We start from the raw sequence: 13,965 nt of genomic DNA, 5'->3' as shown, positions 1-13,965 counted from the left end.
CCCCCCAAATTGAAGAGTAGAATATACAGTCCACCATTTCTCAATCCCTAAGAAATAAAAGCCTTGTCCAAAATTTACCAATATAAAAACAAATAAATTACCCTAAATCCCTACAAAATCAAATCCCCCCAACAAACCCTGCAATAATACCCCCGACAACCTCCGGCGCCTCGACACAATGCCAATGTCCCACCTTCTCCAATACCTCCAATTTCTTATTCTCACTCGACACCCCATCAAAAATAACCCGACACCCTTCTAACGGCGCAGACTTATCCTCCTCCCCAGCAATAAGCAAGAACGGCACCCGGACAGCCGAATAATCAATCACCGGCGCCGAAGCAATAGCCCTACAAAGCGCCGCATAGCCCTCGGGGTTCTGCCCGAGAATCAGTTCCCGGATGAATGCCTTCGTGAGCGCAGAGGTTCCGGAGCCGGTGGCTTGGTAGGGGATGGTGTTGGCCATTGGTTCGATTCCCGCTTTGGGTGGTGTTAGTTATATTCTATTTATACTTGGTATTGGGTGTCTCAAAGGGAGGGGTTTTTTTTTTTTTTTTTTTTTTCTGGGAAGTAGTGTGGTGTAGTGTAGGGTAGGGTACCTTCAGAAACAGTCTCGCTTCTCTTGTTCATCACCGATGTAAGCGTCGAAGAAGGATGCGTCGGTCCAATGGCTACCACTGCGTTTATACGGTCTGCATACTGAGCTCCCAGGAGTGTGACGACTAGACCACCCATTGAGTGACCGACGGCCACTGCTTTGGGGATGCTTAGTGCGTCTAGTACGCCGATTACATCTGCGGCGATGGAGGCGATGGATATCGGTTGTCCCGTGTAGGTTGAGCGGGCAGAGCCGTAGGTGTCGATTGTTATGCAGCGGTGGTTAGAGGTTAGATTGGGGAGGACGGGGAAATAGTAGTTTTGGGAGGAGCCGAGACCGTGGATGAAGATGATGGTTTGACCTTGTTCGGGGGCGCCGTTGGGGTGTGAGTCGGCGTAGTGGAGGGTGTGGTTGTTTATGTTGAGGGAGGGCATGGTTGCTTGGATTGGATTGAATTCTGTTTAGGAGGTGATGAAGGTGGTGAAGGTGAAGATATCAATCGGATGTTAATTAACTACTAGATAGTAGTAGTAGTAGTAGTAGTAGTAGTAGTAGTAGTAGAAGATTGCTAGGTTTTGTATGTATGACGACGTCATTGCCTGTCCCTCTTTTTTATTCTCATGTGGATGGATTCATTTCTTTTGTATATCCGTCGGGATTTAAGGGAGCGGAGTAAATCCGCGCTCCATTTGATCAATAAAGGGCCTAGCCGACGAGGGGCTGTCGCTCGGATAGCGGTGCGGATCAGCGCCCCCGTCGGGTCGGATGGGGATCATTTATAGATGTGATGGAGTATGATCGCATCCTACATCCTACATCCTACATCCTACAATTTCCGGACCAGGATATTAGCTTTTAAGAGCGGTTGAATGATTAAAAAGAGCTAAATATTCGTCAGCCATCCATTAATTGCCTTGGGAATCATGCTACTGCCTATAGTATAAAAAGTTATAAAAAGGTTTTAAGGCCTAAGAAACCCACTCCGCAAGGGACAGGATGCTTTCCCCAGCCGAGACCATTTCCACTCCAGCCGAATCCTTCTGCGGCGGGTTGCTGCATCGCACCAGCCTTGCCAACTGTGATGCCAGAAGATGTTCTCGAAATTGGAGATCCAACCCTCCTACCATGTATATAGAGTGAACCGCTCCATTGCCTCCACCTTTCTCTCCCCAGCATAGCCTCGGCCCTACCGTCTCATCTTCCATTTTCCCTGTTCTGCTTCCTTCTTTCGGCCACACACGCTTCGTCTCATAGAGAGTTTCCCACGAGAACGACCTGAATAGGCCCCCGTCCGCGCTCTTTCCGCCAGCACGCCCACTCTTCCACACGAAATTGCGCCCTCCGTACTTGAACCGTCGTGGGGACCAGTCCTTGCGTTGCGCCTCTCCATCGGGGATCTCGACAATATGGCCGGCCTGGGGCACTGTACTCGTCACTAAACGGAAAGCGCCCCCTTTCGTCTTGCGGATCTTTATGTTCACGGCGCCCATCTGAGGGAGGAACTCTCCTGCCCGGCGTAGAATAGCCTCCACAATGGGCACATTCTGGCTCCAGACCGCCTGCAGAGCATAAAGGGTGTGCTTGTTGGCCGAGTCCTTGACAAACCACCAGTGGGATCGCACACCGAGCTCAATTAGCTCTGATGAGTGAGAGAGCCGGTAGATCACAGTCTCTGCTGACGAGGGAAGTGTCGGCACGAAGAGTGGGATTTTGGTGGAGTCTGCCGCGTCGAGGAAAGGTTTCAGTTGAGACGGTGGCTCGGTATTAGTTGGCGTCTCCTTGCTATAGTCGTGAAGCGCCTTTCGAATCTATGTCGGCCCAAGTCATCAAAATCGCGGGGCCTTTATACTTTTTGCGCCCCGAACAACATACCTGAGACAGAGTCCAAGGATTGTTATCTCCATCGTCCCTCTCCAGTTCCTGCATCACGTCAAGTACTGTGGGCGGCAAAGTAATCCCCTCGTAACTACCTTTGTGTTTAAGACACTTCAAGTAGGCAAAACGTTCACGATGCAGCTCGACCTGCCTTTCGAACATCTTGCGATTTATTTTGCGTACATTCGACGATTTCCTGAGTTTCTCTGCCGCCGCGCCAAGGACATCGATAGCGCTCTTGTGAATCTCGATTGCCTTATCATAGTCGCCTCGCCTTTCGAGGATGAAAGGACTTACAGATAGTTTGTATATCTCATTTTTGATGTCCTCAGATGTAGCCATTGTAGTCAAGAGCAGGACGGGTACGATGGCTTCTAGCAATTGGCCTGGAAAGAACGTCTAACCAGATGTGAATCTCTTTATTTCCTTGCTTCTATGGGATTGACCTTCTTAAATACGCCCTATGACTAGAATGGCCTCGTTCACAGAAGCTGCAGACAAGACCTTGTTGCTCGCTACAAAACTCCCAATGGGTCAAAAACTGCCTTGCCGGGCGACGTTGAGGCCTGGGTTCTCTTCGAAATGCATCTACAGCTTCCACCGAACCATGTATCCCATGGAGGGTGCAGAACGAAAGCCACTGACAGGGTCCTGGTGTTTCGGGGGCGTCCAAGGAAGCGAGGCAATCGCTTAGCTTTTCCGTTTTGGTGGTACTAATAAGCTCTTGGCGATCTCGACCAGCCAAGTTCCTAGTTTGAAAACCAGTGAAAAGAACATTGGCCAAGACCCCGGACTCGAGGTCAGACAAAATGGCCCCGGTGACTGTGTTCAAAGATAGCGTGTATCCCCTCCATCACTTGGTGAGGAATCTGCCTTGGGAAGCTTATGAATCTACCCATTCATAGCTGCAGCGTGCTGTGACAAGAGGACGGACGCCACGCTTGGCAACTGCGTCCTTTTCTCTGGGCAATTTTCTGTCTCACGATGCTTGGTTCTTTCAGACTGTGATGATGGTGATGCCATCTTGATGCGACTACTTTTTCGTCTTCGTTTCCTGGCATTCTTTATTGGAGTTCGACATTCAGAGATCGTCTAGCCTAAATTTAGGTCTAAATCTATAGTCCTGGACCTAGACTAGATTATAAAACCTAACGTAAAACTTAATCTAAAAAATTAGATTTTTTAGTTCTAGGCTCTGAGTTATAGCACAGTCTAGTATAGAATAATACCAGTCATAGCAAGCCTTGAAATAAGCTTCCATCCCGTGCAAGAGTCGAATCATGATAACCAATATCGTAGGATTGCTGAATTAGCTCTCAGGAAGCATGAAATGAAAGTAAGATGTAGACAGGTAGTTGTAATTGGGTCTCAGGCACAATATCTCCAATATCACTGCAGGACTAATCGAATGGATTGGCCAACATTTCACCCTCTTCAGGAGTCGCGATATCTATGTTCTTGCTACCGAAATATCAAGACATCAGGACACGAAATTCAATGATCTAGTTAGTGTAGAACAATTATACGTAGATCTCTGGCCGTAGCGATGAAAGGACGTATTGCAGAAACAGGGCTAAGCAAAATAGGATGCCATAAATCGCACCTATCGCCCATGAAGTAGACGCCAGTCACAAGGGCGGAGCCATAGCCCATGTGCATGGCATGCATTTAGCTCCAGAGCCAAGTGTATTAGGGCATCGCCCAGAGTCACTCTCGCACTGCTTCGGGTTACCCCGCGGATTTTCAGCGGACGTATGCTGATAGCGTTCATGTCACGCATCTAGTTGCTTCATAAAGCAACAAGCGGCGCTAATCGGGGCCGACCCGCAGGAAAACTGCAGTGGTAAAGAATACAATGCCCCTTATACTCACTTAAGCCATGCAGTAAACAGCACTAAGTGTGTCTCTATCCTCATCCTGCATCAAGCCGGAGCAATTCCTGTTCGAATTCCTCGTCGGTATCGAATTCATCTGCGAATTCTTCCAGTAAGATAGCTGTATCATCTCGGAAGGACTCCCCTGCTGGTAGACTAATCGGAACTGGTGGGGCTACTTGATCGTTGTGCTCCTTTTTCTCTGGCTCTGCATGGATAGTGCCTTGTGAGACCGCGACAGTTTCAGCTTCCTTGATGACGTCTTCATCGTAGAAAATAGAGCAGTCGGAAAACTCGTCGTCATCTCTCTCTCCACAATTGACCTCTCCGAGCTCCGTAGCTTCACTGATACTAATTTCTAGACCGACAGCTTCATTGTCGTCTGGTTCGTCATTCTCCGAGTTCGAGTCCTCACTAGTATCCATTTCTGTGCTTGTAGTATCTGGCTCCGTATCTTCACACGTTGTCTCTTGCTCCGCAGGGGCTTGAGGACCCTTCTTAAGAAAGTTGAATAACGACGGTTGGCTCGACGGAACGGTGGGTGCATTAGGATCGGGTATACCGAGTCGTCGTCGTTCTTCGCGAGCCTTCAATTCTTTCTCGGCCTTCTTTTTCTTGTTGGCTATGCGCTTCTTCTCCTTCTCCCGAAGCTTCTGGGCTTTGCGCTCGCGTTCTTCATCCCGTTCTATTCGCGCGATCTGAGACGCCGTGAACTTTAAGCGTTTGTTGCTGCGTTGATATCGACGGCGGACGGTTCGCGATTTCTCTAGGACGATACGTTTCGGCGATGCAGGCATCTTGGCCTAGGGCGGAAATCGAGGTATATACTAGGAGTTACGTCCCTTAAGACTGGCGGAATATAGGCAGACATTGGAGATGCTCATGGAGTATTTTGGTAAAGAAAGAAGCAAAAGACCCTTTTGTTGTTGATCATGTTGTTAAGGTCCGTAAACGGAAGCTGTAGGGCGTCTTGCCGACGGCATTAAGTTGTGCCGAAACGGGGCGGTTTATCTTAGACCAAGTTCACGACCTCTGCGATAAATTGTTCTATCCGAGATCTACTCAAACACGATCCTGTTCATTATACAGAAGCGAATTTTTATAACTAAAACACATATTATTTAGATTCTTTGTTATCAATTTGGCTTAATTCCTACTTAAGGTATTAGACTTTTGGAAGAACCCATGCTCATCCCCAATCACCGCATCATCTTTAGATATCACAGGCGAGAGTCCCTAGCGGGATCCCAGCAGACAGGTGCATCCACCCCTGTCTTCAAGCTCTGCATGTCCTCTTCCGATAGCTCGAAGTCGAAGACCTGCGTGTTTTCGATGATACGTGACTCGGTCACGGACTTGGGGAGAGGGACATAGCCCTGCAACAGGGTCAATACTATCGCATAGAAACTCTGATTGAAAAAGAGGGAAAACATACCTTTTGCAAGCTCCAACGGATTAAGACCTGAGCGGGAGTCTTGCTGTGCTTCTTGACCAGACTCTGCAAAACGGGCTCCTTCATACGAGTGGCCTGCACCAAAGGCGAATACGCTTCAACAACAATGTTGCGCTTCTTCAGCCAGTCGACAATGTCTTCTCTGGGGCACCAGGGGTGGATTTCGTACTGGCCGACTGAGATCTGGCCGCCCACACCGCTGTTGATGTATTCCTCTAATTCGTTGAGGTGGTGGATACCGTAGTTGGAAACTCCGATGGAACGGACCTTGCCAGTCTTCTGAGCTTCCACCAGAGCGCGCCAGGCGCCCAGGCGACCCTCTTTACCTCCAAAAGGAGCGTGGAGTAGCACCCTTGTCGATGTTAGTTGTCTGGCTTTTATATGGGGCAAAGAGTAGTGATTACAGGTCGATATAGCCGATTCCGGCTGCATCCGCAAGGCTAGCTTCGATAGCCTCTTTAGCCTTTTCGTAGGACATGTGGCTGACGGGGACCTTGGTTGTGTAGAAGATCTTGGAACGGTCGATACCCGACTTGCGGATGGCCTCGGCGCATTCGGCTTCGTTCGCATAGTACTTGGCGCTGTCGACCTGTGGAGGTATCGAGTTAATTTTATTGTTCAATGAATTCAGAACAAGAACACCTTACATGGCGGTAGCCAGTTTCTAAGGCCTTCAGGGTCACCTTCTCGGTGATATCAGGCGGACTACACCGGCATGTCAGTATTGATGCCGTATGCTTTGTTTAGATGGAAATATAGCTCTAGAGACTTACGTCTGGTAAACCTAAAATCAAATTATACTCGTCAGAATCATGTTCTTCAGTCAAGGTCCATCCGGCCGCGACTTACACCGAAACCAACGACAGGGATCTCATATCCTGAAACCAACTTAAGGGTCGACTGAAGCGATAACGGAGCCATAATGTCGGTGTGGCCGTGGTGTTAGCTCTGCTTTGTATAAGTGCTTGCAGGTCACTTGTGGTCCAAGAGACAGTTTGGAGGGGTAGATGTAGCAGAATAGATGTTCGCCGGGACCCTCGCTCCGACTATTTATTCCACAGTCTACCCCTTCCGGCTGGATCAGCGGCCCTGACGAGTGAATTAGCTCCCATGGCGTCTTGTGGATAACATCAACGTGGGGCTGCTCTAAAACGGCAGACCGAATTCGGCTGTTAGGTTTTCCAGGAATATGCACGTAAAATGATACCACACTAGGGAGTGTTTTCCAGGCACCCGCGGAAAATAAATCCTTAGCTTATGGCCACATAAGGGGAGACTATCCACTTAGTCTTCTAGAAGCTACTTGGAGACATGGAGTATGCATAAAGCCTTGTCTAAATTAGGGCTTATGCTTATGTATGGTTTGGGCGTATCAATCTTATCGATAACGGAGCCAGATCAACGCTAGACCGCTTTAGGGCGTGTCCCGCACCTTTCAATCCCACTCGGCGCCGATGATGCAAAACACCATCTTCTATCTTCTTTCGGCCAACACTCGCTGGGAGCTAGGCTAAACAACGAATCTCTACATAATTCCTGCGCCTTTTATTCATTGCGTCTATTCTCACTCGAATAGAAGTTCATCGGGCGGAGGAACGAACAATCGCTAGCCCATCGCAGTCGAAGTTAATTAAGAACCAACCCACTCTTACTCTCTCCAGCAGCGCGCCGCGCAAAATGCGCTTGGTCAAGAACAAGGTTGAGCTTAACGGCTCAGGCACAGTTACTCTGTGCCCTGAAGAGCCCGAAGACATGGTAATCACTTGGACCTTTAAGCGATCGCATCGACCCAATTGCTGAACAAATTCCTTCAGTGGCATGCCTACAACCTAATTCGACCCGGCGATCTTCTCCGCGCCAGTGCCATTCGCCGTGTTACCACGACCCAAGAGACTGGGTCTACATCATCCGCTCGAGTTCACCTGACGCTCGAGATTCGAGTAAAATCTCTGGATTTCGACCCGCAGCTTTCCCAGCTGCATGTTAGTGGGCAGATTGTGAACGAGACGCAACACACCAAGGTTGGCCAACACCATACGCTGGATTTGGAGTTGAATCGCAACTTTACGCTTGAAAAGGAAATAGGCTCGGACGGTGAAGGGGTGGGATGGGATAGTATCGCCATTCAAATGCTTAAAGATGCGGTTGATGAGGGCGGGAAACGAAGGGCGGAGGCTGTGGCCGTTGTTATGCAGGAGGGTCTAGCCCATATATGCTTTATTGGACAGTTCCAGACGATTCTGAAGCAGAAGGTTGAGATGTCAGTTCCGCGGAAACGACAAGGAGGCAGTGATCATGATAAGGTGAGCTCGATATGTTCTTTCTTTTTCATCTCTCATGCCAACGGTCATGCTAACTTAGCCAGGGATTGACGAAATTCTACCAAGTCACACTAGACACCCTTCTTCGCCAAATGGAATTTAACACCAGCTCTACCTCTCTCACCAGCAACGAGACCGTCCGGCCTGTCCTCCTTGCATCGCCTGGTTTCGTTGCCGCTGGGTTCCAAAAGCACATCCAGTCAGTCGCAGCGACCAGTACACCCGCTCTGAAGCGTCTACTCCCGAGCATTGTGGTCGTTCACTCCGCCTCCGGGTACCTACATTCCCTAGCAGAAGTTCTACAGTCACCCTCAGTCAAAACGATCCTCGCCGACACCAAGTACGCTCGAGAAACCAAACTCATGGACGACTTCCTGGAGCAACTTCGGAAAGAGACCAACAAAGCAACTTACGGACCGCGCGAGGTCGAATCAGCGGTTGACCAAGGCGCTGTGGGCCGTGGTGGGGGCGTGCTAATCATCTCCAATCGCCTGTTCCGGTCGCAGGACGTGGCCGAGCGTAAACGCTGGGTATCACTGGTTGACCGGGTGCGGGATGTGGAAGGTGGAGAGGTTCGCGTGCTCAGCTCAGACCATGAGAGTGGGAGGAGATTGGACGGCCTGGGGGGCATTGCCGCACTGTTGACGTTTCCCATTGTCGAGGAAGACTACGACTCAGATGAGGAGCAAAGTTGAGTATAATAGTAGAGATCCATTATAGTATAGACAAGGCTCATGTACTGGTGACCTCCCATTCGACTCTTCCAACATGGCTTGTGTAAACATCGATATATCGTTCACCATCCACTCATTCAAGTGACACCTCCTTGTCATTCCCTGGACTGTCTAAGAATGAGAAACAAACCCAATTACACTCCATATACAATCGTCTCTGTCTCGAAACATTCATATTACACAACCAGCTGAGCGAGGCTGACAACCACGCACTCCTGCTCACTGTCTTCCTCTATTCCAATTACCCTGCGATGCACAGTCCGACTCATAGCCACCTGATCAGTTATCAAACACTGAACGAATAGGCGGTCGTTCATGCCCGACGTTCCCACATCATGGCCCTGACCGCTCGAACAATTCGCCTGCGATGATTACACAGTGGCTTGCATTTGTGCACTTCTGCGCGAGCAGACGGTAACCAAACATGCTGAATGGGCTCAGTACGAAACACAAAACATTCCCAAGCAACCTCGGTAGTCAAAGATTGATAATAATTTCCGTACACTCCGTCATATTCCAGGAATGCCATGTAGTCATTGTTGGGCAATGCCTGTTCGCAATGCCACACTGATGTCAACCTCTGGTTATTGCACACCGGTCTGGACCTCCGAGCAACTATATGAGCGAGAAAGGGAAAAGCACTGGCAAATCATGACCCCATCCTGAACATTTTTAGCGATTCCGGCGTAACATAGTCACCAAAGGGGTTGGATGGAAGATGTTGAGACATTGTACTATACTTGTGAGCAGTCAGAGAGATGAGAAGACACGGGACCGAAGTTCATTCTTTCAGTTTGGGTGCTATTTCCATCCTTGGGTTACTGGACGTTAAGCTAGATCGGATTGAGGATGTTGAAGGGCTGTTCTGGAAAGCGCTCAATGGAAGGTCACTGGTAAAGAACCTACATGACATCAGATGGCGATACTTGAAGGAATGATTTCGTCAATAGGCTAATAATAACTCCAGCGTTGACCGCTTTTCTCTTCATGTCTGGTCTAGCTCGACTGTCCGACCAATGCCGCCTCATGAAGTCCCAACGGTCTACATACTAGAGACGGACTATGAACCCGTATAGTAACGTGATCATATCCAAGTAGCAATCGATTCCCCAGGTCTTGTCATCGGCGTCTGAAAGCTTGTTAACATAACCCCAAAAGAAAGTTCCAGGGCAATTCCAACCCTGCCAAGCAGCAAAGCCCTAATTTAGTATCTCGCGGGATTTACCTTCCCCAACCCTTCCAAGGAAATAGCAACATCGAACCTATATTTCCCTCAACATCCACAGCCTCATCTGCAGTGCCGTTCAAATCCCGACAAAGAACTCATGTCTCACTCGACATGACGGCTTCAATTCCGCCTCCAGATCTCAGACAACACCTTCACCTCCCAAGACCAACCGGGACATCGCCAGTGCCCCAAAAATCCGGGAATCTTAATTCTACGCTCAAACGTCTAGGCAACATTTTGGTATCTCCATGCAAGAGGGAAATCCAACTCCGCGGCAATGTCGGCATTTGGCAGGCTGTCATGTTTAAGTTTCCGTTTAATTTTAAATGTTTTTACTTTTTTCTCTTTTCATTTTTTTTTTTTAACTTTCCAAGGGAAATTTTAAAGTTAAAGGCCTTGCGTGAAGATCACTCTAAGCCATTCTCGTCTCTAGTACTAGTTAGTAGTATGATAGAAGTGGCTGCATAAAGTCTGGAGTCGAGGTCTAGGAACGGTTTATGTCCCGGTCTTTTTTCGTTCTTCTTTTGTTCTTACCAGATGAATTTTATTTTTTTTATAACTATGTCTTCTGAGACAGGCATTAAATATACATGAAAGTATATTTTAGTATACATATGAGTAGTAGACAGGGAAAAAAAATAGAAAGAAAAACGCAAGTACAACCACTACAGGTTCTATATCTGACAAAGAAAGAACAACGCAAACCACCCCCAAGATACAGGTTCAATGAACTATACTAGCCATATACTATAGATGAAAACGAGCAAGACATTCCACGAGGCTGATAAAACATGTCCAATTGTGGGGAGGCTTTTTCTCTTTGGAGAGTAAGATATCTTCCATTAGGATGAGGATCCTGACAGAGATGATCCCTTCATTAAATGGACATGAGGGACTAGTGAAGTTCAACGGTCTCCGGCTGAGACAACATCAAGACAATGATGTGTATACCTACTACTACTACTACTACTACTACTACGACTACGACTAAGGTATGGAGAGGTCTCGGCAGGCGCAATCTTAGAATTGATGATTCCACCTATGAAGGACCATTCATCCTGGTCGATAATCAGGCTGCAAGGCACGAGTCAGGGACTGAAACATAGAAAGTTAATGCATGGACTGTTCAGCCGCACCGAGTCATCCATTTTACCCATTGACTTGCCTTTTTTCGACAAATATACATGCATTCCCACGTCACACCAACTATACGAACCCGGATTAATAACAAATTTTAAACATCCCCTAATCTATCTATCCGCCTAGTCTAATGCAATAGGAACCTCGTCCGGCGGCTCTCGAGTGGTATCCATTAAGCCTCTTTGTCTTGGAACGGCGGCTAATGTTGGTTGGCGGCGGGGGGAAGGAAGGAAGGAAGGAAGGAAGGAAGGAAGGGTCAAAGAACAAAAGAAAAAGGAAAGTCTTGGAATGATCCAGGACTGAAGATCGGTCTAAGCGAGGTATCGGGGTCACTTATAATGTTGTTTATCTGACTTCCCTTTTTTTTTTTTTTTTTTTTTCCTTGTCTTAAACTTTAACGGTTGAACTGTTGAACTGGACGGTGGGTCTCGTTTTTTCTTTGTTCTTTCTTTTTTCTTTTCGTCTTCTCTGGGGGATGGATGATGCATGGTTCAGCTGTTTGTCCATGCCGAGGAACTGACTGGAGCTGTGCATTTGAGGGATCGGGTTAGAGTGAGTGTAACGTTCTTTTTTTTTATTTGGAATCCTGGATTTTCTTTGTCATGGTGGGACCGTTCCTTGAATGGATTGATTACGATTACCAGATTACTGGGGGACTTTTGCATTTTAGCTTCCTTGAGATTTTTTTGGAATGGTGACTCTTTCATTTAGTGGATCAACCAGGGTATATCTCCAGTATCTGAGACAAGATGTCGGGACTAACAGGTCAAGGATTTGAAAGAAAAAAAAAAAAAAAAAAAAAACCTAGGCAGTCGTCACGCGGGTAATCCCTCGAGGGGATTTCATCGTAGCCCGTTTTCGTGCTTCCACTATTCGTGACAGTGAGGTGTCATCCTCTCGACGAGAATCTAGATACCGTAGTTGTGCCTCACATTGTCGTGCTGTGTAAAGTTTCTTTGCCCCTAGCTCTTGCATCTAATGCCTTAATGATTAGTAGGTAGGTTACCAATGCTACCCGCTGTCTGCGTATGAGACCTCACCTTTTGTGCTATTAAATTATACTTTTCCCTCTCCCAATATTCTCTAGCCCTTATGAGCAATCGGATCTAGACAGCCTGGTCATTAGCAGTGGACCAAGATGAGGAGGTAGGTTTGATGTACGTACTCACATCGCTCTCTTCCCACCGAGCCGAGCGGTCTTTGCGCCTGCGCAGCATCCGCATCTGTAGGCGGGCCTCCGATGCGTCCTTGTTGAACTTCTCCCGGAACATCTCCCGGATGTGCTTCCATGCCAGGTTCTGTTCCCGTAACCGTTCAACAAATGCGTCCTCTTCTTCGGCTTGTGGGTCTCGTCGCCCTCGGCCGGGGGCGCGAGGTCGTTGGTGTGAATGAGGATCAACTTGCTCTCGCCGGCGTTCCTGCTCTAATCGTTGAAGCCCTTCCGGATGAGGCAGTATGGTGACTGGTCCTTCGCGACCTGCTACCGCTGGTTTAGGACTTCGCCGAGTCCGCTTAACGGGGTGTGGCGGAGGTGACAGAGCGGCTCCACTGAAGACATAGTCTGGGTCGGGAACAGGGCCTAGACCAGCGGTTACAGTTCGCGGGAAATCACTTGGAAAGGGCGCGGTAATTCCCAGTCCATGTGAGGGGACAGATTCAGCCATGCAGTATGCATATTCTTGGGAATGGTGACTGAGAACCGGGCTAGGTCGGGCATGAGCAAAGGAGCTGTCGGGAAGACTGATTGGTGTTAAGATGGCATTGGATGGGAAAGCTGCCGTGGTATTGTAAGGGTGGTTGACGCCTCCATAGGGGGACTGTGGAGCACCGGTGCTTGTCAGTATATGACGTCTCTGCGTGGGCATCAAGTTCGCACGTACAACTTCTACCCCGGGCCATGGAGCTTGATAAGTCTCATAGAAGTTATCCATTCCTTCTTCCGGGTGAGGACCGCCTGATCCATACGGGTTTGGCCCGGTATAGTCGCCTGGAGTCCGAGGAAACATGGAGCAAGCCGATAGGAGGACCAACAATATGTAGCGGCGGGAGGATCAAACGTTTGATGAGACAACGACAGAAGAAGCAACAACCACAGCGGCAAAGAAAGTGAAATGAACGTATTTATTGGGGCCGGAGGCGGTAGTATATAAGCAGTAGTTCCTTTTGGGAAAGCCAATGAATCTTAACGTCCTTCGCAACACGACTGAGGAGAGACTGCTGCATTAAATAGATAGAAGAAATAAAGTGATAATGGTAATGTCATGCAGGTTCATATCCTTAAAGCACAACGAGAGAGGGGGAACTGCCTTGCGAGGTAGGCTAGAATTCTTGAATCCTTTTTTCTTCCCTGTCAACAAGTCTAGAGAGCTCCAAGAGACGAGTAGATACCGCCGACCACGCTGTGCCGCTCTAAATCGCTCTCAACCAGAGGTGTAAACTAGACGATGAGCCCGCATTTAAGCGCCAACTTATCCCGATAGAAAACATTGGCGTCTTAGGAAAAGCCATGGCTCATCCTTTGACATAACTATGGGGAGAAGAATTCCAGCCCCCAAACTTTCGGGGGCGCAGACTTTGCATTTCAAAGGCCCACATGGCTGTTCGATGGCAAGGCAGCACCTGCGATCATAGTCCCAGTGCTCTGGATCTCCAGGGGTGGAAACCATGGGTTGGACATCATGGCAAAGGAATGGGATCGGTGCTTAGCGGCCCGCTGTATCCTAGAATTAGAAGGACGGTCGG

At 48.5% G+C, this 13,965-nt stretch overlaps 6 protein-coding genes across 6 annotated transcripts; 1 reads left to right on the top strand and 5 right to left on the bottom strand.

Annotated features, from left to right (window-relative positions):
• Positions 1-78: 78 nt before the first annotated feature.
• On the bottom strand, positions 79-1,204 carry BDV27DRAFT_86449 (alpha/beta fold hydrolase). Its single transcript, XM_032077812.1, has 2 exons — positions 600-1,204; positions 79-480 (listed from the first exon to the last, which is right to left on the bottom strand). The coding sequence occupies exons 1-2, from the start codon at positions 1,030-1,032 to the stop codon at positions 119-121; spliced, it is 795 nt and encodes a 264-aa protein (XP_031920518.1). The 5' UTR covers positions 1,033-1,204; the 3' UTR covers positions 79-118.
• Positions 1,205-1,513: 309 nt separating this feature from the next.
• Positions 1,514-3,272, bottom strand: BDV27DRAFT_170522 (bacteriocin immunity protein). The gene is made up of 2 exons (XM_032075318.1): positions 2,471-3,272; positions 1,514-2,406 (listed from the first exon to the last, which is right to left on the bottom strand). The coding sequence occupies exons 1-2, from the start codon at positions 2,813-2,815 to the stop codon at positions 1,567-1,569; spliced, it is 1,185 nt and encodes a 394-aa protein (XP_031920517.1). The 5' UTR covers positions 2,816-3,272; the 3' UTR covers positions 1,514-1,566.
• A 907-nt stretch (positions 3,273-4,179) lies between these two features.
• On the bottom strand, positions 4,180-5,264 carry BDV27DRAFT_86442 (uncharacterized protein). Its single transcript, XM_032077811.1, has one exon. It carries the CDS (start codon positions 5,142-5,144, stop codon positions 4,386-4,388), a length of 759 nt encoding a protein of 252 aa, XP_031920516.1. The 5' UTR covers positions 5,145-5,264; the 3' UTR covers positions 4,180-4,385.
• Positions 5,265-5,567: 303 nt separating this feature from the next.
• BDV27DRAFT_164519 (aldo/keto reductase family protein) lies at positions 5,568-6,721 on the bottom strand (the record flags this gene model as incomplete). The annotated part of the gene is made up of 6 exons (XM_032073711.1): positions 5,568-5,723; positions 5,783-6,152; positions 6,205-6,389; positions 6,448-6,505; positions 6,574-6,584; positions 6,650-6,721. 6 exons carry the CDS (start codon positions 6,719-6,721, stop codon positions 5,568-5,570), a joined length of 852 nt encoding a protein of 283 aa, XP_031920515.1.
• Positions 6,722-7,300: 579 nt separating this feature from the next.
• Positions 7,301-8,913, top strand: BDV27DRAFT_86431 (putative translation factor pelota). Its single transcript, XM_032077810.1, has 3 exons — positions 7,301-7,555; positions 7,615-8,103; positions 8,166-8,913. Exons 1-3 carry the CDS (start codon positions 7,478-7,480, stop codon positions 8,814-8,816), a joined length of 1,218 nt encoding a protein of 405 aa, XP_031920514.1. The 5' UTR covers positions 7,301-7,477; the 3' UTR covers positions 8,817-8,913.
• A 3,258-nt stretch (positions 8,914-12,171) lies between these two features.
• BDV27DRAFT_86415 (uncharacterized protein) lies at positions 12,172-13,351 on the bottom strand. Its single transcript, XM_032077808.1, has 4 exons — positions 13,104-13,351; positions 12,389-13,040; positions 12,264-12,329; positions 12,172-12,198 (listed from the first exon to the last, which is right to left on the bottom strand). Exons 1-3 carry the CDS (start codon positions 13,227-13,229, stop codon positions 12,307-12,309), a joined length of 801 nt encoding a protein of 266 aa, XP_031920513.1. The 5' UTR covers positions 13,230-13,351; the 3' UTR covers positions 12,172-12,198; positions 12,264-12,306.
• Positions 13,352-13,965: the final 614 nt, after the last annotated feature.

This window comes from Aspergillus caelatus (assembly GCF_009193585.1).
Source record: "Aspergillus caelatus strain CBS 763.97 unplaced genomic scaffold BDV27scaffold_459, whole genome shotgun sequence".
In the NCBI taxonomy this organism is placed as follows: Eukaryota; Fungi; Ascomycota; class Eurotiomycetes; order Eurotiales; family Aspergillaceae; genus Aspergillus; species Aspergillus caelatus.
Note: the sequence above shows the minus strand (reverse complement) of the source record. Positions and strands in the feature narration are given on the sequence as shown.

What these genes read in the sequence shown, in the direction of transcription:
- BDV27DRAFT_86449 (XM_032077812.1), bottom strand. Translation starts at nt 1,032, where the DNA reads ATGCCCTCCCTCAACATAAACAACCACACCCTCCACTACGCCGACTCA. An exon ending in AAGCGAGACTGTTTCTGAAG is followed by an intron (nt 481 to 599) that starts GTACCCTACCCT and finishes CACCACCCAAAG; the next exon opens with CGGGAATCGAACCAATGGCC.
- BDV27DRAFT_170522 (XM_032075318.1), bottom strand. Translation starts at nt 2,815, where the DNA reads ATGGCTACATCTGAGGACATCAAAAATGAGATATACAAACTATCTGTA. An exon ending in ATCCTTGGACTCTGTCTCAG is followed by an intron (nt 2,407 to 2,470) that starts GTATGTTGTTCG and finishes GGGCCGACATAG; the next exon opens with ATTCGAAAGGCGCTTCACGA.
- BDV27DRAFT_86442 (XM_032077811.1), bottom strand. Translation starts at nt 5,144, where the DNA reads ATGCCTGCATCGCCGAAACGTATCGTCCTAGAGAAATCGCGAACCGTC.
- BDV27DRAFT_86431 (XM_032077810.1), top strand. Translation starts at nt 7,478, where the DNA reads ATGCGCTTGGTCAAGAACAAGGTTGAGCTTAACGGCTCAGGCACAGTT. An exon ending in CTGAAGAGCCCGAAGACATG is followed by an intron (nt 7,556 to 7,614) that starts GTAATCACTTGG and finishes AAATTCCTTCAG; the next exon opens with TGGCATGCCTACAACCTAAT. An exon ending in GAGGCAGTGATCATGATAAG is followed by an intron (nt 8,104 to 8,165) that starts GTGAGCTCGATA and finishes TAACTTAGCCAG; the next exon opens with GGATTGACGAAATTCTACCA.
- BDV27DRAFT_86415 (XM_032077808.1), bottom strand. Translation starts at nt 13,229, where the DNA reads ATGTTTCCTCGGACTCCAGGCGACTATACCGGGCCAAACCCGTATGGA. An exon ending in CATGGCCCGGGGTAGAAGTT is followed by an intron (nt 13,041 to 13,103) that starts GTACGTGCGAAC and finishes GGTGCTCCACAG; the next exon opens with TCCCCCTATGGAGGCGTCAA. An exon ending in GTGGGAAGAGAGCGATGTGA is followed by an intron (nt 12,330 to 12,388) that starts GTACGTACATCA and finishes CAGGCTGTCTAG; the next exon opens with ATCCGATTGCTCATAAGGGC.